At 38.5% G+C, this 26,800-nt stretch overlaps 2 protein-coding genes across 5 annotated transcripts in view; both read left to right on the forward strand.

The window, feature by feature from the left end:
* Positions 1-4,994: 4,994 nt before the first annotated feature.
* On the forward strand, positions 4,995-19,807 carry LOC121963773 (E3 ubiquitin/ISG15 ligase TRIM25-like). 4 transcript variants are annotated; one of them, XM_088074845.1, is made up of 9 exons: positions 4,995-5,826; positions 8,434-8,529; positions 11,326-11,406; positions 12,231-12,383; positions 13,741-13,900; positions 14,105-14,143; positions 15,322-15,393; positions 16,700-16,777; positions 17,870-19,807. In XM_088074845.1, exons 1-9 carry the CDS (start codon positions 5,224-5,226, stop codon positions 18,421-18,423), a joined length of 1,836 nt encoding a protein of 611 aa, XP_087930971.1. In that variant the 5' UTR covers positions 4,995-5,223; the 3' UTR covers positions 18,424-19,807. The 4 variants fall into 4 exon arrangements, with proteins under 4 accessions (XP_087930971.1, XP_087930977.1, XP_087930982.1 ...); XM_088074851.1 differs by having other exon boundaries at positions 16,703-16,777; XM_088074856.1 differs by lacking the exon at positions 15,322-15,393.
* A 913-nt stretch (positions 19,808-20,720) lies between these two features.
* man2b1 (mannosidase, alpha, class 2B, member 1) overlaps positions 20,721-26,800 on the forward strand; it is a 53,172-nt gene continuing 47,092 nt past the window's right edge. The window contains exons 1-6 of the mRNA XM_088074838.1: positions 20,721-20,872; positions 21,175-21,277; positions 23,983-24,156; positions 24,238-24,431; positions 25,164-25,296; positions 26,239-26,384. Coding sequence (XP_087930964.1) covers positions 20,765-20,872; positions 21,175-21,277; positions 23,983-24,156; positions 24,238-24,431; positions 25,164-25,296; positions 26,239-26,384 — 858 coding nt within the window. The 5' untranslated portion in view covers positions 20,721-20,764. The remainder of the gene's footprint in view (positions 20,873-21,174; positions 21,278-23,982; positions 24,157-24,237; positions 24,432-25,163; positions 25,297-26,238; positions 26,385-26,800) is intronic.

The raw sequence follows: 26,800 nt of genomic DNA on the forward strand, positions 1-26,800 counted from the left end.
CCCGCGTCACCCCGTGGGCCCCTGCCTGCACTGTCTATATTAACGCCCCTGCGGTTGACTCTTAAAGAGCTGCAGGTCTCTCTAATCTGGTCTTCAGTAGTCCAATACTGTATCCTTTGTCTACTGTTCCCTGTGCTGCTGTCTCTGGAGACCGCCACCAAAGAGAGAAAGAGCTTGATACAATTAATTCACCTCAGACCCTCATCGCCACCTTTGTTTGTTTGTCCTTTCTCAGCGTTCTCGCCTTACATCCATCCCTCCATCCCTCCCCTCCTTTCTCTAGCTCCCTCTCTCACTGACCAGCTGCCTTCCTCTTCTCCACCTTCCTCACAACTACCTGGCCCAGAGAGGACCAGCCCACCCCGCCCCACCCATCCCAGTCCCGCAGGTAAACCAGAGACGCCTGGGGCACACCCTGGCTAGGAAAGGCCCAGGATCGCCTTACGGCCTAGCTGAAAAGGGTTCTTTCTAAAACAGCGAGAACATCACAGCCCCACTTTGAACAAAGGGCCAGGGGAGTCGAGGGACCAGACCCCCTTTCAGGGCTTTGTCGCTCCGCCTGCTCTGAGCTCCGAGTGAGACAGAGACTTGGACGCCACTCAAGAGCTGGGATTGGAGAAACTTGACAGATACACAAGTGTGGAAGTCAAAAGATCAAGAGCTGCAGGAGAGTTTACTGCCTTTCATCACTGTCTAATAAGCAAAAATACGTTTAAACTTTAAAAATCACACTGCAAAAAATCGCTGTAAAATACGGCCAAATTCAAACACTAATGTACAGTTCTACCAAACTACAGTTTAACACTGTAAATCTTAATTTTAGGACATTTCTACGACTTTCGGACATTTCTGCAATTTCAGGTCATTTTTAGAACTTCAGGAAATTCTAGAATTTTAGGGCGTTTCCAGGATTTTAGGATTTTTCTGGAATTCCAGGATGTTTCTTTGATTTTAGGACATTTCCAGGAGTTCAGGACATTTAAAGTTAATAGATTTTCTTATTAAATCTGGGAAACAATGTCCGGGGAAAAAAAGACAAAAAGTCAGGATAAAACTTTATTCCTAGTTACTGAAAATACATATTTAGATTTATGTTACAGAAATATTATAATTTTAATTTTAATTTTAATAATTTTAATATAATAATTTTAAGCTCTTCTTTCAAGTCACGTCATCCACCTCTTTTTCTTATATATCTAAGGTATATTTTTATTACATTTTAGATTTGGGTGTAGAAAATTATTGTTCTTAAAAAGCTGGGTAAAAAATGTCTAGGGGAAAATGAAAAATGTTAAGAAATGTATAAAATCGTATTAATCAAACCTATAATTGTTGTTATTTAATTTAATAATTTTAAATTATGTTACAGAATTATATTTTTTAAGCACATTGCCCAAGTCTTGTTTTCCTCTGTTGTTGTTGTTGGGTTGTTGTTTTTTTGGTTTTGTTTTTTTTATTTTTCTGATAATTTTCTTGTTCTTTTTTTCTAATTTCTTTCCGATTTTTGTGTAATTTCTTCTTTCACTGCTCATTGCCTTCTTCTCATGTTTTAAAAAGAAATCAAGCCAATTTGCTCAGGTTTCAAGGGGTTAATGGCTGTGTTAAAGTGTGAAGCAGGACATTTCTAAAATACCTAGGACCCTTTGTGAGGTGTTATTACTGTATGTGTGTAACGTACATACTAATCTGATAAAAGTTTCGGTGCATTTGAAGTGACATGCAGCACTAATCCTGAGACCCACTGACAAACTAAACCTCACAGAGGAAACCACTTAACTCCACAGGCAGGTACTGTGTGTGTGTGTGTGTGTGTGTGTGTGGGTGTGTGTGTGAGTGATATGGCTTGGTCAGAGCAAAGATTAAGTACCTGAAAATCCCCCTCTTAACCTTCAATCTCCTGCTGAACTCTTGATGAAATTAAAGTCACAGAGTCTGAATGACAGAAACATCAGAGACGACAGCAGAGAACGAACAACTCACATAACATTCATCAGGAATGACTGAAGTTATGTAAATTGTCAGTTTATTGGGACAAGCACTAAAAACTTTAAGCACTTATTTGGCAGGTGTTTTAGAAGTCCATAAACTATTTATCAAACTTTTGGGGGACATGCGAGAAACTGATTTTTTTTTTTTTGTAATTGGTGCCTCAGAGATAAAGATTTTTTAAAATAATAATATTAATAGATTTTCTTTGTTGTGCACTTTACATTTGAAACAAATCTCAAGGTGCTACATGGTAAAATGATTAGTATAAAAACTGATTAAAAAACAACCAAAATATCAGATAAAAAACAATCAAATAATAAATAAATCAATAAAAAAAACAAAATAAAAGCATACTTAAAAGTCATAAATAGGAGCATAAAAGCAAGAAGAGCAACCAGCGAGATGTTCGTTAAAAGTCATAAGTTTTGCTGAAAAGGAACGTGTCAAATTTTTATAACTTGTCAAGATGTCACGCTCCAAAAACCTATTTCTACGCCTTCCCATCATGCAACATGGCTTTCATTAGACCCTCTCTGTGCAGTACAAGCCCAGGTCTTTCCATTTTTCTCTACAAAATGACACAAACACGTGTAGCTTTAGAGGTCTGGTGTATCAGCTTTAGTGGCATCTAGTGGTGAGCTTGCAGATTACATGTAGGAAAAACTAAGGTGGCCAACCAAAAAACACTAAAAAGCCAGTGTTTTTTTGTTTTGGCCGTTCTCAACTTGTGTAAAAACAACATGGTGAACTCAGTGGAAGACGACTGCATAGATGTAGAACTGCTTTTGTTTCTCTGAACTAATGAGGTAATAATCTTAAATATTCCCTTTTGTCAATAATTAATTATCAAAATTATTATCCCATTACTTTAGAAAAATGAAAAAAGATTTTTTTTTCATAAAATGTATTTCTCATAATTTTGAGATAATTATTTCATAAATGAAAAAAAACAAAGCAGATTTTGTGAATTGATAATGAAAAAAGATTTTAAAAATATATTAAAAAAAAAAAAGAAAGTTTTTTATGTAGTCTATTTTTTTTACTCATGTTTTATCATATTTTATTAGTCTGTTTATCTTATTTTATTGTGTTTTTAGTTTGTTTATTCATATAATTCATATGTACTTATTATCTTTTAATGGTCTGTTTTTAGTATTATTATTTTATTTTATTCTAACAATGTATTTATAAGTTCTAAATCACATCCTTATATATTCTAACTGGTTTATTCTATATTGTAATTATTAATTGATGAGTTTTTATTTTTGATTTTAATGGATTTGATTTGCTTTTATGGTCAGTTTTATGGCTTTGTTTTCTACCTGCACCTCGCACTTAATGCAGCACATTGTGCTTCCATTTGGAATTAAATGTTATATGCTATATATAAATAAAGCCTTGCTTGCTAGCTTTGAAATTTGGGAGAACTGGTCCTTTACAGTTGCACTCTAAGATCTACACACTGGACCTCTAAGGGGAGCCACAAAATTTACGTTAAATCCCAGTAATATAGAAAATAGGACGATGGCAGCTGTATCTCTCATCTTGAAAACCATCAAAATGTGATGATTTCAAGTGAAACCTTTTATTATTAGTCCACTGTTACAGAAGTAGTAATTATAGCATTTCTGTTTGAGATATTCTATCCAGATGTCTTATTTAAATTCAGCTTCACACTACAAAATGTGCACATGACAGTAAAATCCCCACAGTTATTGATTCAGTCAGACCATTTACATGAGAAATCCGGTTCAGAATAACATATATGCATAAGGCAGAAATAATTAATGAAATTTCAGTATTGTTTGGATATGAAAGACTGTGGCCCATAAGAGGTTGAGAGACTTAATACATAAAGTAAATTGCTGGAGAGATGCTGGAGGTTTTACAGTATTCTTTACTGCAGTGAGAAGTAATTTGTGCTGTGGTCAGAAGAGGGCGATATAGACTTTTGCATATTCTCAGACCGTATTCATCTTTACATTCTCACAATATCACAGTGAGGCTCTCAACCTGCTATTAACAGCTGGCTTATTCTTTGACATACCAACAACTGGATTTCATGTGCAACGACAAGAATACTGTGTATGAAAACAGTGCTTATAGATGTAATAATAATAATAACTTTATTTCCATAGCACCCAGAAACAGAAACAAGGGTTTCTTGCAGAGGTAACATAACAATAAGAGCCAAACAATGATGCCGAACTGAAGCCAGACAAAATTTAAAGTATGATTATATAGAAGAGAAACCATTACAAAACAAAAATAACAATAGCCACCCAAAATATGAGTAAATACGATTCAAAGAATAAAAGCAGTAAATGCATGAACCAAAAATTATGTAGCCTAGTTAACACATCTTACACATTGGTGCAGTGATAAACTAGATGAACTTTATTAGAAAAATAAGATTTCAAGATTCATTTTACTGTCATTTCAGTGAGTATTTGCATACACAAAATGAAATGAAATGTTCCTCAGCAGCTCATTGTAGTGCATTCGATTTCTGTGCAAATTAAAAAGGCAGTAATATATGTACTAAAACAATATGAATATACTAAAAACAACCTCAATACAATAAAAAAAGAACAAACAATATCAAATCCCAAAGCAAAACAGACACAACACACATCAACACAAAAAGTATAGTAACAGATTCAAAAAGACAACTTTAAAAAAATATGTATAAAAAATAAATTAAAAATGGAGGAAGAAAGTCAGTTCTAAAATATCTAAATAAATTCACAAAAAATGACAAATGAATTGAAATCAGATGGATGTTTTTATTACATAAGTCTATTATTTACAACATAAAAAACATATAAAGTTGATAACATGGGACTTAGGTCACATGAATAGGTAAGCGTAATGAATTCACTTCAGAAAGAAAAATATTTAAAGTGGTTTTTTTTCTGAATTTACATTATTATTATTATTATTATTATTATTATTATTATTATTATTATAAACAAAATAAATACAAATAAATAAACAATAAATAAATAAAAATACATTTAAGCGACTGGTCCTTTAATGTTTCTGGTACCTGTAAGACAAAGCCGAGGCTAAATTCAGCACGATGATCAGCTGGGTGACATTGCGGAAGGGCCGGGCCCCTCCCCTCCGCTTCACAACAACACACCGGGAGTCAGGAAAAGCTCCTCCAGCAACAGGAGCGGAGTCAACGGGCGGACCAGAAGCCATCCGAGGTCAAACCACATCCCAGCGGACATGGCCCAGGCGAACATCTCGGTGACGGAGAGCCAGTTCAGGTGTCCAGTCTGCCTGGACATCCTGAAGGACCCGGTGTCCACCCCCTGCGGACACACCTACTGCATGTCGTGCATCAACAACTACTGGGACCAGGCGGACTCGGGCCAGTTCAGCTGCCCGCAGTGCCGGGAGACCTTCAGCCCGCGGCCGGTGCTGCGGAGGAACACGGTGCTCGCGGAGGTCGTTGACAAACTCAAGCTGAGCGAAATGGTCGCGACTCCTCCGGAGCTCTACCTCGGGGGAGTCGGGGAGGTGCCGTGCGACTTCTGCCCGGTGGAGAGCAAGCTGAGGGCGGTCAAGTCGTGCCTGGTTTGTCTGGCGTCCTTCTGCGAGCTCCACGTCCTGCCGCACCGGGACGTCGGCACGCTGCGGCGGCACAAGCTGGTGGCCGCGGTGGAGTGTCTGGCGGAGCGGCTGTGCGCTCAGCACCGCCTGGGGCTGGAACCCGCGGGGAGCGGCTCCGAGGCGGAGGCCGCGGTGGAGTGGAGCGGGGACTGCCTGCTGTGCGAGGCGGACCAGGAGGAGGTGCACAGTGTGGACGCCCAAAGAGCCAGGAGACAGGTACAGACACACACTCGAGGTTTCAAAATATATTCTAGAAATTGAAGACTCATAGACGAGGGGGTCTATTTTTTTCAGGAAAATACGGATACCGATTATTGGTAGTTAATTAGACCGATAAGCAATGTTTGAAATCGATATGCATTTACAATAAAATTTAAAATCTTTCTGTCAAATTGAGAATTTTGTATTATAACAAATTCCAACACAAAACTTAGTTCAAATGCCTTTGACGAATGTTTAATATAAAGAGAAACTTTAAACATCTTATACAGAAAGTTCCCAGCAACTTGTTTGTATAAAGTCAAGTGAAAATATAAAGTAAAAAATCAATTTCAAAAAATAGTTCCCTGAGGTCTTACAAAGTAAAAGTTCCTCCCATGCTGACATTTTATTTGCACTTTTTAATTAATTAATTTTATTGGCAATCATTAAAATTAAACAAGGACACAGATAATCGGCAAAAAATCAAATATCGGCCTCAGTAATTGGCAATAATCTGTTGATCACACTAACTTCATTAGTTTCCAACTACTGTGTAGTGAAGGCAGGTGCTACATCATGTTGTCGAGTTATTGTGTTAGTCCAAAACTAAAACTAACTAAACCTGGACTTTTCAAATACATGTAAACATGTCAGTCCAATGAACAAGCATTATCGGCACGATATACTTCCATTAACTCAACATCTGAAAAATAAAGCACTGTACCACAACACTGGCACAAAGCTAAGTACACTAAGTATGTACTGCTGTGGCAAAACATACTTTAGCCACTTATAAAACAAAAAACATCAATATCAGTTTAAGTGTACACTATATTTGAATATTTGCTCCTCTTTACCTTCAGTAACAGCTGATAGAGGCAGCGGGAGAACAGCAGCTTCGCCGTTCAGGCGAGTTTGCTGTTTTTGATATAACTGCTTCAAATCCCCATCATTAAAGGCTGTCACACGGCAAGGGTTAACAGTGAAACTATTCGAAAATATCGTACACTTGAACTGATATTGGGGTTTTTTTTAGGTGGCTTAAAACTAATCAGTGAAGGCAGAGTTTGCTTAGTGAAGTTTGATTATATGTACATGATGCAGCACTTTTCTGTCCCAAAGTTATTGTGAATAAACAGTTGTGATTGTGATGAGGTCTATGTCATAGACTGTATAAATAATGAAGGTTTATTTCAGCTAGCTGAAAGAGGGCATATCTCCACCTGCCACTGAGGAGTCGGACATACTTCAGTCAAAAACGGATTCTGCCCCGGTGCTTGTAGACTTGGACAAAGACAGTAGTCCAATTAAATGGCCTGATCGAGATGTAAGCTCGTCTAAACTGTGCATCTAAATGTACTGGCTGGCTCCAGAAAGGGCTAATCGCATTTTTTACTCAGCCAATGTAATTAGCAGCCCCTCTGTAATGAGTAGCATCGGAAAAACACTTTTTTAAAATGTTATTATTATAATTTTTTTATTTTGTATGTGTCACTGCTTTATTCAGTGTTTTTGTTGGTTTAATCATCGTGTTGGAGAGGAAGAGACCTCTGCAGATAATACACCTGATCGCAATCTGCAAAGCTTCCTGCAAGATGCCACTAAATCGCCCCTAAATCTTATATACTGCTCCATCAAAGTAAAGTTTTATTTAACTAAAGACATCAGAACAGGCAGAATTTGCTCCAATGAGCTCTGCCTAAAGGGCCCAAATAACGGAAACCAAACAAATTTCAATCGTCATTTGATTTGAAGAAATCATACTGGAAGAGTAATTTCACCTTTACTGGTCAGACAGCAGTGACTTTGTTGTCTTTGTTGTCTCATTATCTCAAATAAATTGGGTTAAAGTGTATTTCGTTCTGAGGCCACTTAAAACAGACAAAGTCCACATCAAGTCAAACGGCAGCAGAAGCAATAAAAATCATACGAGACGCAGTTATTAGGTTGCAAAACTTTTTACCACGCTTCAGTTTCCCCAAGTGTTATTGTTATTTACAAGTACCTAACAAGGAGTACAATACATATAAATACAATAAATATGAACAAACAAGCATACAAACAAAAAAAAACTCAGAAAGGACACGACGAAAGCAAAATTAGCAGCATCAGCACCTAAAGAAACTAAAACTAAAAAAAACAAACCTAAAAAAACAGATAAATACAAATTGTACTGAAAGTGTTTTTAATAATTATGTTCTTCAACCATGAAACAAACTTTGAATTAATAAAACTCCTGAAGTGCAAAACAAAATCACTGCAGTTTTCACTTATGACAAACTTTTATTTAAGAGAAAATAGTGATCGGGGCACTCAGGGGCTCCGTTGGTGCAGCGGGCGCCCCGTGTACAGAGGCTGTGTTCTCGCCGTAGCGGCCACGGGTTCGATTCCGGCCTCGATGCTGCATGTCATCCCCTCTCTCCCCCTTTCATGCGATAGCTGTCCAATCAATCAAATCAAAAAAACAATCAAAAAAGGCAAAAAAAAATAACTTAAACGATAACTAAAAAGAGAGATTGTAGTGAAGATGCTCCTCACCAATATCTGAATGGTATAATTGTTTGATAATTACTCTGTGTGTGTGTGTGTGTGTGTGTGTGTGTGTGTGTGTGTGTGTGTCAGCTGCAGCTCCAGGAGTCTCAGAGGATCATTCAGGGGAGGACACGGAGCGGAGAGAGAGAGCTGGAGGAGTTTCAGCAAAGCTTGGAGTCCCTCAAGGTGACCCACACACACACGCGCGCGCGCGCACATACACACACTCGCAAAAGTGTAGTTTTTGGGTTTTTTTCAACATTGGGGGGCACAGCAAACACTTAATTTCCTCCATTGTAGTGAAATTTTCTGCATCAATTTACGTTGGAAATGTCTTTAATTTCCTTAAAATAGAAGTTTATTGGGAGGGACAAATGCAGATGTTCCGAATATTGAGTGAGACGTTTCCCCCCCGAAACTCTACACACACACACACACACACACACACACACACACACACACAATGACCTCTCTTCCTCTTAGCTTTTTCTTCATAGTTGCAATAATTGATCAATAATAAATGATGAACTGTTTTCGTATAGCTCCTTTGATAAATTGCTTAACATCAAATTGGATATAAAAACATTTAAACAAATACATTATGTTTCAGCGAGTTTCGGTCGATTAAAGAGGCGAATCTTAAAATAGTTTCTCAAAGGAATGAACAGAAACTGCGCAGCAAATCTTTCGCTGCACGCAGTTTCAGCTGCGGTTTTGATCCTGAAGAGGAGGCAGCGTCTCGGTACTTTCTTTGTCTCAACTGTTGATGCATTTAACGCTGTAGAGTTCGATGTCCCGGAGACAGTCGACTGAGAGCCTTTTAAACCAGTAATTAGATTGTAAAATCAATTCTTAAGGAGACAGGAAGCCAATGTGAACATGGGAAAATGGGTTCACGTGTTGTCCCCTTCTCTCATCTCTACTCTTTGTGGAAGCTCTGTTAACAGATTTTATTTTATTTTTTGTAATCCAGTTAACTGAGCTCTGAGACAGACAACAAGAAGACCAATGAATACATTGTTTGCATCAAAGGAGGCAAAACATGCTCATACGCAGTCATTATGCACACTAAATCATGGTCTATGAGATAATCAGGGTCTGAGGGACTGAGTCAGTTTTGCCAGACTCCACTTCAAATTTTGGGTATTTTAGAATCAGCATCAATTATTTTATTTTAACTTATTTCAGATTTTTCTTTTTTATTTTATTTATTTATTTATCCTTTCTTTTGCTTTTATTTGACAGGACAGTTTTATCATTTGCCACACATCCAATATTTCATATATTTTAGGCATTCTGTTAAATAATTCAAACTTCTATGCAGGATTAAGGTTTGTTATTAATCAAGCGCTTATCATCCACAAGTAAACTTTCTGATCATTTATCATTCATTCTTTTTTCAACAAATCTCAGTAAAAGTTAGATTTTTGTCAGTTATTATAACTTATTATATGTGATAGGTTAATTAGGTGTAGTACGTAACAGTTTACTCTCCAAGTGCAGTTTGTGTATTTTGCTTCCATGGATGGATTCATTATTTCGATCAATGATTGTGATCTGAACATGAAGCAAAGTGGTTCATGCCCGTGTGTGCAGCCTTCTCATGATACAGCATATACTGCAGTGTGTGCTATGTAAAGCACATGAGATAAATGGTAACATAAATAGACTTGCGTTGACATTTACACAACACACACATCCTCCTCTGTGACATCAGGTTCACACACACTCTCCTCCCTCTATCTCTCTCTCATACACACACACACACACACACACACACACACACACACACACAAACACACAAACACTTTGCCTCACAGGAGCTGTTGTATCAGTTTCCATTGCAAAGCTAATTTAAGTTCCAGTTTCTATGCCACTCCCTCGGTCTTCCAGGAAAGCCTTTTTCTTTGACGTCCTCCTGAGCATCGTCTGCATCTACCAGCTCGCGGCTTCTTGGAAAAATGTTGAATTAGATCACTTTAGACTGAATTTGGCCTTATATCAAATGTTGGAATATCATGTTTTCATCTTGTCCACTGATTAGGTGGTGGAGGTTTATTTGGTTGTACGGTTGCAGGATGGTTTTGAGGTTTTTCAGTTTTTAGAGCCATTTGTGTTTTCATTTTTTTACTTTTGCCACTAAATCATAAACACTTGATCTTCAAAATCCCCAAAAAATCTTAGTGTTATGTTTTTGTTTTACTCTTGTACTTATTCATGTAGCAATGCATGAAAAAATGCATTCTGGCCCTGTTCAGTGAAAATGAAAATGATGATTTTGAATTTTTTTAATGTCGTTCATACGGCAACGGTTCTTGGATGAAATGTTAAACTGTTGTGGTTTAAGCCTTTCGTTCCCAGGACAAAGACATCGCAACCCCGTCTGTCGCTGTGTAAACTGGCAATGCACGGGTCCTGTGAGAACGGTGATGTCGCAACCGCACTGCGCACATGCACGTGGCGTTCTTCTATGCCATGTCTTTACAAAGTTACACCACAATATACTGGCCTGGCATTCATACTACAGCGTTTTTAGTTGTTTTTGCAGATCCACGTACACAAGGATTGTTCTCATGTTGTTATCATATGAATGCAGATTTTTTAAAAAGGCTTTTCCGTTTTTAGTATGGCCGTTCTCGTCCTACAGACTGAAGAATTAAGGATATTTTTAAGCTATGTAACCTTTAATGGTTAAAAGTACTTCATGAATTTTTTCTACAATTTAAAACTGACGTTTTATTGGCAAGATAAAGTAAGAGAGGCAGTGGTACTTAACTGGTTGGAATTTTTTCTTTGGCAGATGAAGTTGCCATTAAAGATTCACCGTTTCTTAGAAAGTGACAGTTTTCTAGAATTTGAATTGGTTGCTTGGTAGGTCTTTAAGTATTTACATTGTTCTACTTTAACCACTCTTGTTGTTCTACTGTGTGTGTGTGTGTGTGTGTGTGTGTGTGTGTGTGTGTGTGTGTGTGTGTGTTTCAGGTGTCAGCGTCGGCTGTTTTGGAGGACAGTGAAGCTCTGTTTGCAGACATGGCGCTCCGCCTGGAGAAAACCAAAGCAGAGGTGAGGAAGAGCGAAGTATCAGCTGTAAGGTTACCAATCAATGTAGCAGGTGGGGTGATACACTGTAACATCTGACAAGTGGATTTTACTTTCTGTGAAAAATGTAAGTAAATATAACTATTAATCCTTAGGGCCCGCTTTAATATTACACCCACTCACATCGTTCGCTGCACAAAATTCACTTTTCAAAATCAAGTTTAAAAAGATATTACACGTTGATATTATTTTTTACTTTCATTTAGTTAATGTTTCAACCAACATCACTCCTAATCGTAATTATCAAATATTCATTAATTTTCAGAATTCTAATCCTTTAAATGCCAGTAAACCAAGTTTACTAAAGTTACTGAAGTTAGCTTTAAATCTGGAGTCTGCTGGTTGCAAACTAGTCATTCATATATTGAAATTTTTTAAACATGAGGAAAACAGAACTTGCAGATCTCCAAACTTCCCCATTGGCCAAATCCTCTTTGTCATGATCAAGTTAAGTCAGACTTTACTCTCCTTTTCCAAGGAAAACACTTTCCAAGATTATTATAGGTTAAATCAACTTGTCAGATTTTACACTGTTAGGGCAGCAGTATCACTAGTAGTAAACTTAAAAAGCTCTGAAGAGATAAATGAGAACTATAGTAGTTAAACACTGACAAAATAATCGTTCTTTTTAGTAAAAATGACTCGAGGTGCTCAGATACGTTCAATACACGGATTGATAGTTAATAGAAACTGAACTTTTCTGTATCATTTCTGTGGTTCAGAACAGTTGATTGTTACATCCATTCATGGCACTGTACAGTACTTTAATGCGTACTTGTGTGCTGCAGGTACGAGCGAGGCTGGAGGCGAAGGAGCGAGCGGTGGTTGGGAGGGCCGAACGGGACATTGAGTTGCTGGAGAAAGACCTGGAGGAGCTGAGGAGGAGAGACGAGGAGATCAGTCAGCTTCTGCAAACGGAGGACAACGCCCATTTCTTACAGGTGAGGCGGAGATAAAAGAGGGAGGATACGGAGGATGCAAAGGGGGAAAATAGAGGACAGACCCACAAACGACAATGACTTAAGAGTTGAAAAAAAGGAGGATGGAGGGAAAATGCATGTCTAAATGAATCAAGCTACATCAAGTAAGCAGCACACATCAGGACACTGATGCTCTCTGAGGTTTTCTCTCCTAAAAGAAGTAACACTTAAGTTGAGGAAACTGGTGCATTTACTCAAATGCTGTAATTAACCCTTTGAAACCAGGAGCGACATTACTTTTCTTGTGCAGCTTTTAAGACACCTTTTACAATTTTGAGGTACTTTTATGTGATTTCCATTTTATGCTTGTAGACACTTAAACATTGCTACATTCAGAGGGACATATTGAACTTACTTACTTTTTTGTCAAATTAAGATTTACCTTGTTTAAAGTGTAAAAAAAGATGAAACCAACCTTATTGGCTTGTTAACCTCTTTAAAAAAGCTGTCTATATTTTAATAGCATTTGATAATAACAAAAGTTAGATCATATAGAGCATTCTTGTATTAACAGAAACTCAGTGTTGTCATATTGCTTATTACTAATGCAACGTGAATTGAATATAGCGCTGTGACTTTGGCTACTTGCAGAACATGACATAATGAAAAATGCCGGTTCAGGTGGTTTGCAGAAATCAAACCGGTTTAACTTCGTACAGACGGACAAAACCGGAAATCCACCCAACTCAAGTCACCGTAGAAATACCCCACAGATGCTATTAAGCAACTTCTGTTCATTTTTTTGTTAAATGATTATTGGAGTCTGAACTTTCATCAAGTCTCTGTTTACTTTATTTATTTAACCTTTAACCAGAAAAAAAAAAATCTTTTTCAGTAGTGTCATGGCCAAGACAGGCAGCAACAAAAGTTACAGACAGATAACAATGAACAAAAATGCAAATTCAAAATATACACCAAAAATAAAAGAAGATTGTTTGTAAAATGTGTCTCATGCCTCGTCCTCTGCTAACTAAATCAGCATCTAGTTTCCAGAGGATGAGAATCATACGTCCTCCAACAATGCACATCAGTAACTCCTGCATTAATATTCATCCATCACATCTAATGCATCCTGGCGGCCGTAAGAAGTCACTAAAGTGCACACTGTCCAGAGAGATTAGCCTGCAGATGCAGGATGGAGGATTCAGAGTGGATGGGAGGAGAGAATGAGTCAGCAGTGACCAGTGGAAAAAAAAAAACATCCGCTTGAGTGCTATTTTCAAATTCGATTGTACAAGGAATTAAGGAGGGAGGGCGGGGCGTGGATGCTGCAGCAGGCTGTATTTTCCACTCTCTCTCTCTATGTGTATCGACCCAGGCGGCTCCTCTGCTATGCGTCCCTCTCGCCACTGGTCGGCACTCTAGAGCCCTCAGCCTGCCCACAGAGGGGTTCAGCGGCGCCAGGAGAGCGCTGTGCCACCTCCGCAGCCGCATGGAGGAGGTCTGCAGGGAGGAGGTGGAGAAGATCAGCCGCGCAGGTACAGGAGGACGGCCACTGAGGATGATGTGATACGTGATGTGAATGCTAATGAATGTAGTAAATACTCAGAACATGCAGACACCAGCTCACTGAGCATTTAAACTCTGCACATTCAGCATACATAAACCAGATTGATGTATCCAAAATGCCAAATGTGCGCTCTCACTCACATTTTCATACTATGATCCTGTTTTTCTTCCAGTTAACGAGAACTACGTCTCCAGTGCAGAGTGTGTGAAAGGTAAGAAACATGATACACAAACACAGACACACACACCCTCTGTGACAGTGTCAGGTCTGAGGTGACCCATTTTTACCAGGCTGAAGGTTTTGACATGACATTTAACACTGCGAGAGACAATGGACGCGTCAATTATTCATGCTGGAGAGGACAGGGTGATGTCTGATACAACACACTCTGGCTCAAATCCAGCTCTGCTCCGTTCTAATCAGTTCAGCACAAGTGGAAGCAATCAAACTCAGTCCAACTGTTCAAGCTCAAAGGAATATTTTACACACAAAATGATTTTTATATCAGTTGCTCACCCCCGTGTTGCATTGAATCATTGTGGAAAACGTTTTCTTGCATGCCACCATATTTTGATTTCTTCCAAAAACACGTAAAGAGGGCAACAAACAGGTCAGCAAAACATGGCCCCGCAAATATCAAGAAATTGGTGAAACGTTACAAGAAAATTACCAAAAAAAATAGGAAAAAAAGGTACAAACAAAGAAAAACCCAAAAATGTACCTAGCACCCCACAAGTGCTAAAAAAAATGCATATATATATATATATTTATTTTTTTTTTCTGTAGCATAATTTTAGTTATATAATTTAGAGAATTATAATTACAGTTTTCTGGACATTTTCTCCCTTCTTTGATAATATCTAAGTATGGAAATCCCCTTTTTATGGAATTAAATAACTCATAAAAACCAAACTTATAAGAAAAACAATCACTTGAACATTTATCAGCATGATAAGAACTACAGAAAATGACAAACCGTATTTGGGAAAAATTTATTTGGCATGTGCTTTAAGTTTTTAGTTTGGCCTATGTCCCATGCTTTATGACCTATACTGCAGCCGGCCACCAGAGGACAATCAAGATGTTTGGGCTTCACTGTGAGGGAGCTGTCATGTCCTCCATCTTTATATACAGTCTATAACTCAGCGTAACACAGCATGAGTGATTAATATACAAGTAGTCATTTTGTAAAGTTTTAAGTTTTTGCAAAGTATTAGTATACCAAATTAGTTTTATGGGAGTATTTTACAGACAATGAAAACTGTCCACAGCTACATCTTTGGATTTTACAAACTAACTGGAACATTGCATTTGGGTTTGATATTTTTTGCATTGTTGAGTTTCTTTGAAAATATATCAAATGCCATTCGTATCTATTGTATTGGGGAGGTGGCAGTGCGGAGAACTCCAAACCGCAGCAAACACATTCAACACTATCTGCAGGGCAACATACCGGCGGGGGTAAGTGCAAAAATGTGGGATTTTTGTCTGTAATTTTTGGTGAATTAACCCTTAAACTCACACAAACACCAGTTTTTTTCAGTTTTTCTTTTTAGCATGCTAACTATTCAACAGGCTCATTTAGCCAATCTATTAACCTTAAAGGAGTAGTCCGCCATTGTTGGGAAACACGCTTATTTGCTTTCTTGCGGAGTGTATTGGATTTATGGATTTATGGCATTGTTATTTTCTAGGCACTTCTCTTTCTGTTTGGCTTTTCTGGCTGTTACTGTGCTTGTTCCTTCCTTTATTGCCATTCATTCATATTTTGCATGTGTGTGTTTTTTGTTTTGTTTTTTTTTATTTTATCATCTCTGTCTCACTTATAAGACAGCGTATTAGGGCCGTTGTACAAAATATAAGAAAAATGGAAAAAATAAAATGAAATGGGGAAACGGGAGGGAGACAGTATTCCTAGAAAAAAGTACACAAATGGACAAATTGTGATGGATAAATAAATTGAAGCACAGGTGAGTTGACATTTGCTTTTCATTTTTAGACTTAGTTGACTTATTACTTTCAGTATTTAGGGTGTGTGAAGCTGCTGACGGCACATTGTGTACATAAACTTTAGCAGAATAGCTGAATATGTCCCTTCATGTTGACACCCATGGCACAACGTCCATTTTTGAACTATAACAGGACATCTTGATTGGACACTCCAATAACAGTCATTCAGCATCTCAATGTTGTTGTCAGTGTATTTTACCTGAACTTGTGAATGAGTTGTTTTTTTTTACATAATTCAACACTTACATCTTAGAAAATGTACAATTTTTTTTTTATTTCAGCGAATGTCCAAGTGTTTTTTCGACTTTGATTAAAGAAAGCGGACTCAATCACTCTTTATACTGTGTAACATGTCTTTCTAGATGTGAATTTTTTTTTTTGTAATTCAACATTTTTTTCTTCTCAGAAATATTTTTCTCAGATTATATGACCTCACTCTCAGAAAGTGTGCTTAATCGCTGTTCATACTACGTCACATGACTTTTTAGTCGTAAATTTTACAGCTTTAATCTCTTTTTTTCTCTCCGAATAATACCTCCCTCCCCCGGCTTTGTATTTTTGTTCTTTTTTATCTGCAACACCCGTGATTCGCTGTCATACACTCATGCTCTCTGTCTTCACCTTTTTCTCACTTACTTCACCTCCTGGCTTTTGTTACTGACTCTCCCTCTTTGCCATTCATTCATTCTTTCCATGATGTGGACAAAAGAATTAAAAACAGTTCCTCTGTGTCTTTCTCTCATGTGTGTCCTCTCAGCAGTGCCGGTGTCGTTCCCTCTGTCCTCGCTGTCTCTGCAGCCGGCTGATCAGAGGATGAGGGCAGCTTTCCTCAGGTGTAAGTACCAAGTCTGTCTTCCATCTCCTCTGCGTCTCAAACTCGTCATCACCTCTCTTTGTTTCTCCCTCCCTTCCTCGCTGCATCCTTTCTCCTCTCCCCCTCTGATGCACCCATTCAGTTTGACCACCTTGCATGTCATTCCCCATCTGTCTCCCTGTCATCCTCCCTTCTTTCCTCTTTCTTCTCTCCATGCTTCGAGCTCACCAGATAATGAGAGTCCTGCTGGGGAATCTGAGAGCCCAGTCTGGATCCTCATCAATAATGCATAGCAATCATACTGTATTTATGACATCCAGGTCCGTCATTAAAAGCAGCACGTCGTCTCGACAGAAACAAGCCTGCTGACAGGATGACAGCGTGCCGTCACCTTGTTAGGCATCAATAATTTATTTGTTCCGAGGAGGATTAAAGTTATGTGTGTTATTTATCCCCTCTGTGCCAAATGTCAACATAACACATCTGTTGGTCAGACTGTGACCCACTCAACTGTGGAAGTTGGGGAAAAAAATTTGGAGCAAAGATAAATATCTTTGTGGTCAGGGATTTTGATGCCTGGATCATCACAAACATGCAGAGCAAACATGTTGAGTTTTGCAGGCATGTGGTCATAAACTTAAGACTTCTTATGCTTATGAAAAACCTGGGGAATTTGTAAATAGCTATTTCCAGGCCTGGAATTTTTTTTGGAAAGAAAGGTTTTGGAAAGGTTGTGGAAATCTCTTTCACAAATCTGTATAATAACACATGATATGTCAAAGGACTGTCAGAAATTTAAAATCCAACAATAATTTCTGTTTTTACAGTTTCTGGCGATGATTAAATGGTAAATTTAATGGTAAAAATGTGTGCAAACCCTTAAATAGGGACAGACCAGAATTACCATCCCCAGGGCCATGCTGCTTATGTGGCTAAAAATAACAAAAAAATGTCAGTAATGAGTACTAAAGCCCGAGGCTTTATGTAGTGTTTCCCCCTGATATATTAAAATCTTGATTACTGGGAACCAGGACTTTTGCATCGGCCTGGAGAACTCTGCGGTCACTTGGAGCTGCCTCTTGATCTTTTCTCTTTTGGTTTTCTTCCCTTCAGTTTCATGTCGTCTGTCGTTGGACCCTGATACAGCACACCCCACTCTGGTTCTCCTGCAGGGGCCCCAGGGTGCCCACTGTGGCGAGGAGCCCCAGTCTTACCCCCCTCACCAGCAGCGCTTTGATTCTGTGGCCCAGGTCTTGTGCAGGGAGGGCCAGTTTGGTGGTGCCAGCTACTGGGAGCTGGAGTGGAGGGGCGGGGGATGGGTTGACATTGGTGTCACCTATCGAGGTATCGGACGGAAAGGTGGCGGTAAGCCCTGCCTGCTGGGGCGCAACGAGAACTCCTGGCGGCTGAGGTGTACTCACGCCGGATACGCTGCCTGGCACGACAACCGTAAGACCACGGTGGCTGCACCGCCCTGCCCCAGAATCGGCGTGTTCCTGGAGCGGCAGAAAGGAGCGCTGTCCTTCTACAGCGTGTCGGACACGGTGGTGCTCCTTCACACCTTTCGTTGCTCGTTCGCTCAGCCGCTGTACCCGGCCTTTCGCCTCGACCTGGACTCCACGCTGCTCATCTGCCCCCATGAGGGAGGCAACGGAAACACAACCTAATACTGAATCAACTTAATGGAGGTCAATGGTGTAGAAGCAACAACATCAGGAAGGAGCATCACAGTCAGGAATCTTTTCTTTTTCCTAAACGTCTCTCTGCATAGTCTCCTCTTTTTAAAAAAAAAACCCACTGAATGTAAAATAATCTCTTTGGATTACTGGAGGGCACACCTCACAACTTCATATAACAACATGACATAGTAGGAAAAGCACAGGTGTTAATAATGACGAGTCCCTCCGGGATTATGCTGGCTTTTTTATAACTGTTGCAGCCTGAAAAAAGTCTTAGCATGTCCAAAGTTTGTTTTTTTTTAAATCATGGAAAGAAATGGATGCTACTCACATTGATACTGAAATGGCCCGAAGTGAATGATTTTAAAATACACTTACTGTCATTTTATGCAGAATTAACTTTGCATGCTTCCAACCCTATTATCATTTCATATACAATCATATCTAATCAAGTCCAATCTTATTATTACCTCCAATCCACTGAGTTAAGGTTATATATATAAGGTTATATATATATATATATATATATATATATATATATATATATATATATATATATATATATATATATATATATGAGCTGCAACTTTAAATAAGAAAACATCAGATAGGAAAAAACATATCAGGATAAGAACTTGAAAATTTTAACTTAAGTCTGCCACTGTTTCTACTTTGATTGTAGCTTTTTACAGGACATGCAGCATCAATTATAGCATGTTTTCCAAGAGCGCAGGTGACCTCGTCGTCCATCTGAATGGATGCCGCACTACAGATTTTCTTGAATCGTGACATTTATTTTTATTTTTTTCAATGCTGCATTGTTGTTTCTTGATGGTGCTATTCCAGAGAATTGTGATTATAACTTGACCGAGCACTGTGTGAGGCCTTTAAACTGTTTGTCAAATAGAAAAAAATCCACTGTTTTCATTCCAAAGATGCAAAAACATCAAACAGGCACATAGAATCGAATTATTTACTTTGTTTCGGGAAACATTTTCCGAAGGCATGTTCAAAAACTGGTCATAAATATTACGAGCTTCATTAAAACACTAACAGAAAATGTATTACACATATCAGAAAACCTTAAAGTTATTACATATGCAACACTATACCACACATGCAATTCTAGTCAGTCCAAAGTAAAAAAACCTTTTTTTGCCGTGAAGTGCATTATTCCACACACTGTAAAACTGTAAAATACACTGCTGGTCTGTAAATCTTTAACTTTTAGTCTTTTCTCCACCTGTTTACTGTATGTGCTTCAGTTCCTTGACGTGACTGTAAAATATGTTGTTATTGTCTAAGTGTTGCTTTTTACAGGACGAGTTCATTCCACCTTGGCTCGCAATAAACTGATCCATGAAGGTCTGAATGATCAGTCTGAAAATATTTTATATTGTGAACTGGAAAAATGAGTACACAGAAACAAGGATTTATTTATACAAGAGGAGTTTGTTATGCACTAATGAAGTCGAAGTTATGGCAGCATTTATCCAGTGATTAGTTGTAGTTCTTACAGTTTCTCATATTTTATTTTTTGTTTGTTTATTTCTTTTGTTATGTTTTTTTTTTCCACAAAAATAACTTCACCTCATTTGTGTTTTTATTGCTATAATTTTCAAAGATGTCTTTCATTCTGCAGTTAAGGCTGTATTTATTACTGAAATGTTTTTATATCTTTATTCTTTCCATTAGTTTTAATTGGATGATAATTTGATGTATATTCATGGAAAATCAACTCAGATCATCCATTTTTAAATGAGAAAATCTTTTGCCTCAAAAATAATCTCCATTTTTTCTATTCTTTACCGTCACTGTTTCAATATTTCTTTTGAGAAACTGAGATAAAATTACCTGAAAAAAAAAACAAAATAAAAGCCAAAAAAGAGAGAAAATAGTCTAAAAAATGCTTAAGATAAAAACAATATGTATATATTTGACTTTTTTTTCTGTAGCATAATTTTAATTATACATTTTAGTAATCATAAATATAGGATAATATGGATAATTTTCTAAAACACCTTTCTCTTTTAAAACTAATGGAATTAAACTAATTGTCACGTGGTGATTATTTATTGTTATTTGTGGGACATTTGTTATCAAGTTGCTCACTGCCTTTGGTTCAAGTATTTTCCAAAGAAATCAAACTCTTTTGCTCAGAGTTTGTATTTGTATGTGTATTTTTTTAGGGTTTTTGTTTTGCTGTCGGCTCTGCCTGAGAGTCTGTACTGAGGGAACTAACCTCCCACTGCTGCCTCTGTGGAAGTCTTGTCACGTGACCTCGGCAAACGTAAACAGATGTCATATGATGTGAGCTTCACTTCCCAACATGGCGGTGAGGCAGCAGCTGGCTGTGGCTCTGCTCTTCACTCTCGGTGGAGTTTTAAGTTTTCCTCTCGACCAGGAGACGAAACCGGCTGTCACCTGCGGATACGAGGTCAGCTGCGGTCACTGTTTTCACATTTCTGGGGGGTTAGTTGTTTGACAGCAGTAGTTTGCTAAAACTGAAGGTTTTGTTTCCTGTTACTTTCAATTTCACTCCCTCGCCTTTTTGTTTTGTGAGTTTGTTTGTAGAAATTACATTATTCTGAGAATAAACATCAAAAAGAGGCTTTATTTCTTCTTATATTTCTAACTTTTTTTTTCTTCCGACTTTCTCAACAGTAGAGTGTGTTAGTGCAGAGCTGTAGATGTATCCTTCATTAGTGTGTGTGTGTGTGTGTGTGTGTGTGTGTGCAGTCATGTCATGCCACCAAGCCCAACATGCTGAATGTCCACCTGGTCCCTCACACACATGATGACGTCGGCTGGCTCAAGACTGTTGACCAGTACTACTATGGAGGTCAGTCTGACACACACACACACACACACACACACACACTCTCAAATACACGTCCATCACATGCATGTTCCTACCCCTTTGAACTTTTTAAGAAAGAGGAAGCTACATTTTTATTTACAGTCAGAAAGAACATTATAAGTAACAAGCGGCGTCATGCAGGACTCAGTATATTAACACATTTTCTCTTATTTTTGCTCATATTTATGTTTTGTTCTTATTTTGTTAGCACCTATTGATTTTGGGGATTCACCAGTGTTTTCTTATTTTGCTCTTCTCTAAGTTAAGAGAAAATTTTACTCGTGGTCGAGACACTCTTGTCTATTGTTGGCCAGTGCAAGGAAAAATAAATTTTATATTTGAGAAACATTTTAAAATGTATAAATTCCATTTATTCAAATAGATAATGTTTCATTACAATGATTGGATTAATAATTTTTATTTTAGCTCAGAGCTTCCAAAAAGATTTGTTCTGCTGTTTATTTACACATAGTGAGTATGAAGTTCAGAATATGCCATTTTAGACTCCTCGTGGCTCGAGATGTAGCCTATAGATATCAGAGAAGCCAGCTCGGTAAATGTTTTTAAAAGAAAACAAAAAACATATGCGTACTGCTGCACATCTATAAGATGTTGTATTGTCCTTGATTTTATGCATTTTATATACTGTTTTTATGCTTATTTTATTAATATTTTCAGTCAGTTTTATTTTGTTTATTTTATTTTCCATTTTATGTTAAGCATTCTGTGCACTACATTTTTATCCTTATTTTAGCTTACTTTTACTCATATTATCAAGTGGATTTTATCCATTTGAAGATACATTTTATGTATTCTATTCTGATTTAATTTTTACATGCTGGTTTTATTATGTCTTTAAGTCTTTTCACATGAAACACCTAGTGCATTTAATTTTTTTCTTGTAAAGCATGTTGGGCTGCATTTCTTGTAAGAATAAATAAAGTTTTTTATTATTATTATTATTATAACCATTTTATCATCTGCCGTATGACTTTTGGCAGTGGTCTTCAGAATGGGGTTTTGTAGTTTTGCAAGGATTGCAACAGATTTTTCTTGGTGTTTTGGTGAATATCAATAAATGAGGAGCTGGAAAACAACACTTGCTCCACTAAAAAAACTTTACAAATATTTCAGTCACTGGACAAAGTTCTGGCTAAAGTAAATGTCAGTGTAACATCTCTCAGAAGTGTAATCTCCTGACCTTTGAAATCCTTGTGCATTTTGCTGTTGCTAGTTTAATTGTCAGAGTGATCAATAGACATCGGAAGAGTTCATGTCACTCAGATGGGACAACGAGGAGGACCGTCAGACGCTGCAACACAGTACAGATCTGCCGAGTTTGGCTCATCAGTCGTCTCCAAGAGAGCAACAAACTTCTGGAGCTCAGTGCTAAGTTTTTAAAAGAGTGCTGCAGCTTTACAAATAAAAAAATAAGACTTTTTTTATTTTCACATGTGCATTTTACAGCAGAATTATCCTCTGCATTTTACTCTTCCTCTAAGGAGCACTGAGCAGGGTGCAGCACTCGGATACCGACTTCTAATTTTCTGCCACAATTTGGTCAGGAGTACGGACAGGTGTGTTAACCTAACAGACGTGTTTTTGCTAGAAACTGGAGCACACGGAGGAAACCCACACAGACACGGGGAAAACATGCAAACAGACTTAGGTCATCCGGGGACACAAACCCAGGAGTTTTTTGCTGTGAGGCAACAGTGCTAACCTCCACTGTGCCACCCTGATTATGGCTAAAATCAATCCAGTCGTGTATCCATCACACATTAACACAAGCACTTGATGTGTCTTAAAGGTCCAGTGTGTAGGATTAAGGGGGATATATTGGCAAACGTAGTATAATATACAGTAATATCTATGTTTTCCTTATTGTATAATCACGTGAAAAAAGTGGAAAGTCCAATTTTGTTGTTTTTTAAACTTGGTCGTCCCTGCGTTGCAGTCAGTGCAGGGGTCTTGTTGATGAGTCCAGCTGCTTTCTTCACAAGCAGATTCTGCAAAACAGTTTTATAGTTTTAGTGCATCACATGTCTTTTTACAGTGGAAGTGGCCGTGTGTTCTGCAGGTGACCATCATCTGTTCTTGACCTGTGTGGTTATGCAAGCAGAGATAAGTTGCACTTTCTATGAATAGATAAAATGTACCGCATGAATGTGTGGACAATGCATGAATTTTAGTTTTCATCCACTTTTCATTTATTTTTGCAACATGACATTGAAGTATAAGCACACAGTTTTTAATTTTTCATAGATAATTATATGGGGGCTTTTGGCCGTGAATAGATAGGGCCAAGGCTGGAGTCAAACCCGTGGCCGCCGTGGCGAGGACATACAGTAGCCTCTGTGCACGGTGCACCAGCTTTAACAACTGAGTTTCTGAGCACAGTCAGGTATTTGAAGGATACAACATTTAGAAAATGTTGTAAAAAGATTTTGCAGAGTGTTTCTTAATTTTGTTTTTGACATGAAAGCATCTTTCACTGTTCTTTACTTCAACTTCAAAAGGAAACTTTCACAAATGTTTTGAGTAAATAGTTGCAGAAGTTTTACAACAGTAAAAAATCTGATGGATATTTTTTCATACGCCTTCTCGAAGTTGGAAATCTATGTTAAAAATCACTTTCTGTCCTCAATCTATACGTGTTTTTGTATGTGTGTTTAATCTGTGAGTAGATCGTAACGACATCCAGCACGCGGGGGTGCAGTACATCCTGGACTCGGTGGTGGATCAGCTGCTGAAGAATCCTGACAGGAGGTTCATCTACGTGGAGACGGCGTTCTTCTACCGCTGGTGGAAACAGCAGAGCTCCAGCATGCAGCAGACCGTCAAACAGCTGGTTAATGAAGGTAAATAAGTCAACATTGTACATTTATATTTAAACTGGAGGGGTTTCATAACCTGAATTAACACCTCTCTCTTTCCTTCAGGCCGTCTGGAGTTTGTGAACGGCGGCTGGTGTATGAGTGACGAGGCCACCACCCACTACAGCGCCGTCATCGACCAGATGACCATGGGCCTGAGGTTCCTCAATGAGACTTTTGGGCCTTGTGGTCGCCCCCGTGTCGCCTGGCACATCGACCCCTTTGGCCACGCCCGAGAACACGCCTCCATGTTTGCGCAGGTAATTCATCTTAAAGGATAGTTCAGCATTTTAAGAAATAAACATCACTGTCCTGCAGAGAATTAGATAAGAAAAAGTCGTGGTTTTAGGGGAGGATTATGTGCTGGAGCATTTCTTAACTGGGTGATTTTGTGGAGTCTTTGGGTCCCATTTTTAGCAGTTATTTTGAATTTAGGATAGGATCTATGATCTATTAATTTAGGATTCCTACTTTGGGTTCTGTAATAGCTGAATTCATATCCTAAAATAAGATCTTTATTTTTACTACATGCAGTAGAAAACACGTCTCTGTGATACTAAAAAAAACTAAATGTCATCCTGAACTTAGATAAGATAGGATTTCAGACTGTGATTTTGTCAATTTGGGGTTTCCAGGCAACCAGCGGAGATTTCAGGAACACTTAAAGTAGTAAATGTAATATGATAATTGGTGAGCTTTAATGATGCTGGTAGGTGAGTTTTGTTGCCTGTAGACGGAGCCAGGCCAGCTGTTCCCCTTTTTTTCAGATTTTATGCTAAGCTAAGCTAAACAGCTGCTTGCTGTAGTTTTATATTTAGTATCAATCTTTTCGTTTGACCTTAAACTAGAAAACAAATACGTTTATTTCCCCAAATGAAACCCAATTCATTTCAAACACATGCTGTCGCAACATGACTTCAAACCTGCAGCTCTCCAGTTAAACTTTTATCTCTGAGCTTTAGACCAACTGTTTCCGGTGTGTTTTGTTCCAGATGGGGTACGACGGCTTTTTCTTTGGTCGTCTGGACTACCAGGACCGGGCTCGCAGGAGGGGAACGAAGGAGCAGGAGCTCCTGTGGAGGGCGTCTGACAGCCTCACACCGCCCATGGCTGATCTCTTCACAGGTAACAAAACTCCCACACATACACATTTACTCCTCCTTAAAGGCTCATTTCACTCAAATCATAAATGTTTTCACATTGGTGCATGACTGGAACGGGTTGTTCTCATGCATCTTCATGGATGATAGCCATGTGCAGAGGCATTATGTTCTCGGGTTGTCCATTTGTATGTACGTACCGTCTTGATGGAGTTTTTTTTAACTTTTGGCACAAACGTCCACTTGGGCTCAAGGATGAACTTGTTAGATTTTGGTGGTAAGAGGTCAAGATTACTGTGACCTGGTTTTTCTCATTCTCTTAGGAGGAATTTCCTGAAATTTGGCACAAACGCCAATATGGACTCAACAATGACCTGTTTAGATTTCGATGGTCAAAGGTCAAGGTTAATGTGACCTTGTTTCCATCTCATTCTCATAAACACCGATATCTCAAGAAGGCCTTGGGGGAATTTCCCCAAATTTGGCACAAATGTCAACTTGTATTCAATGATGAGCAAATTAGATTTGGGTGGTCAAAAGTATTACAAACATTCATATTATAATTGTGAAAAAGAAAAAGATCAATGACATTTTATACCCTAAAGCTCAATTTCACTGTTTTATCATATTATTTAGCAAAAACTTTTCTTGCTGTTACTTATGTCATAACTCAGGAAAAGGAAAGCTCATATCTGATCAGACGCTGAATATGTGACTCTAATCTTGAAACTGTGCTGATTGTAGAGATCTTCTGTGCTTCCGGGCTGAAAATGTGTGTGTGAAGCGTTGATGTTTTAAAATAAGCAACATCCATATTTGACACATAGTCACCTGTCATGGCTACACAGGAGTCAGGACAGACACAGATGTAAACTACAACTTAACCGCTTTGTGGAGCTATACTACGTGAGGTGGTAGTTCTACTTTTGTAGTTTAACCTTTGCCCTTTGCCTCCACCACCTAACAGGGATCCTTCCCAACGGGTACAATCCTCCAGATGGCTTCTGCTGGGACCAGTCCTGTGATGACGCACCAATCAGAGATGACCCTGACCTGGAGGACTATAATGTCGATGACGTGGTGAGGCGCTTCCTCGCCATCGCCAACAATCAGGTAAGACACACACACACACATACACAATAACTTAAACGCACCATATCGCTCAACTGTAAAGAATATGATGACTAATGACAAGCTTACTGTACGCAATTATAAGTACTAAAAAAAAAAGGATATTTTGTTGGTATAGCACCTTTCATACATATAGAATCAGCACCTCCAAATCTGAGGCCATGGTTCTCAGCCAGAAAAGGGTGGAGTGCCCCCTCCAGATCGGGGATGAGATCCTGCCCCAAGTGGAGGAGTTTAAGTACCTCGGGGTCTTGTTCAAAGTGAGGGAAGGATGGAGTGAGAGATCGACAGGCGGATCGGTGCAGTGTCTGCCGTAATGCGGACTCTGCACCGATCTGTCGTGGTGAAGAGGGAGCTGAGCCGAAAGGCAAAGCTCTCGATTTACCGGTCGATCTTCG

This window comes from Plectropomus leopardus, chromosome 3, assembly GCF_026936395.1.
Source record: "Plectropomus leopardus strain MGB_pleo_1.0 chromosome 3, ASM2693639v1, whole genome shotgun sequence".
NCBI lineage: Eukaryota > Metazoa > Chordata > Actinopteri > Perciformes > Serranidae > Plectropomus > Plectropomus leopardus.

What these genes read in the sequence shown, in the direction of transcription:
- LOC121963773 (XM_088074845.1), top strand. Translation starts at nt 5,224, where the DNA reads ATGGCCCAGGCGAACATCTCGGTGACGGAGAGCCAGTTCAGGTGTCCA. An exon ending in AAAGCTTGGAGTCCCTCAAG is followed by an intron (nt 8,530 to 11,325) that starts GTGACCCACACA and finishes TGTGTGTTTCAG; the next exon opens with GTGTCAGCGTCGGCTGTTTT. An exon ending in ACAACGCCCATTTCTTACAG is followed by an intron (nt 12,384 to 13,740) that starts GTGAGGCGGAGA and finishes GTATCGACCCAG; the next exon opens with GCGGCTCCTCTGCTATGCGT.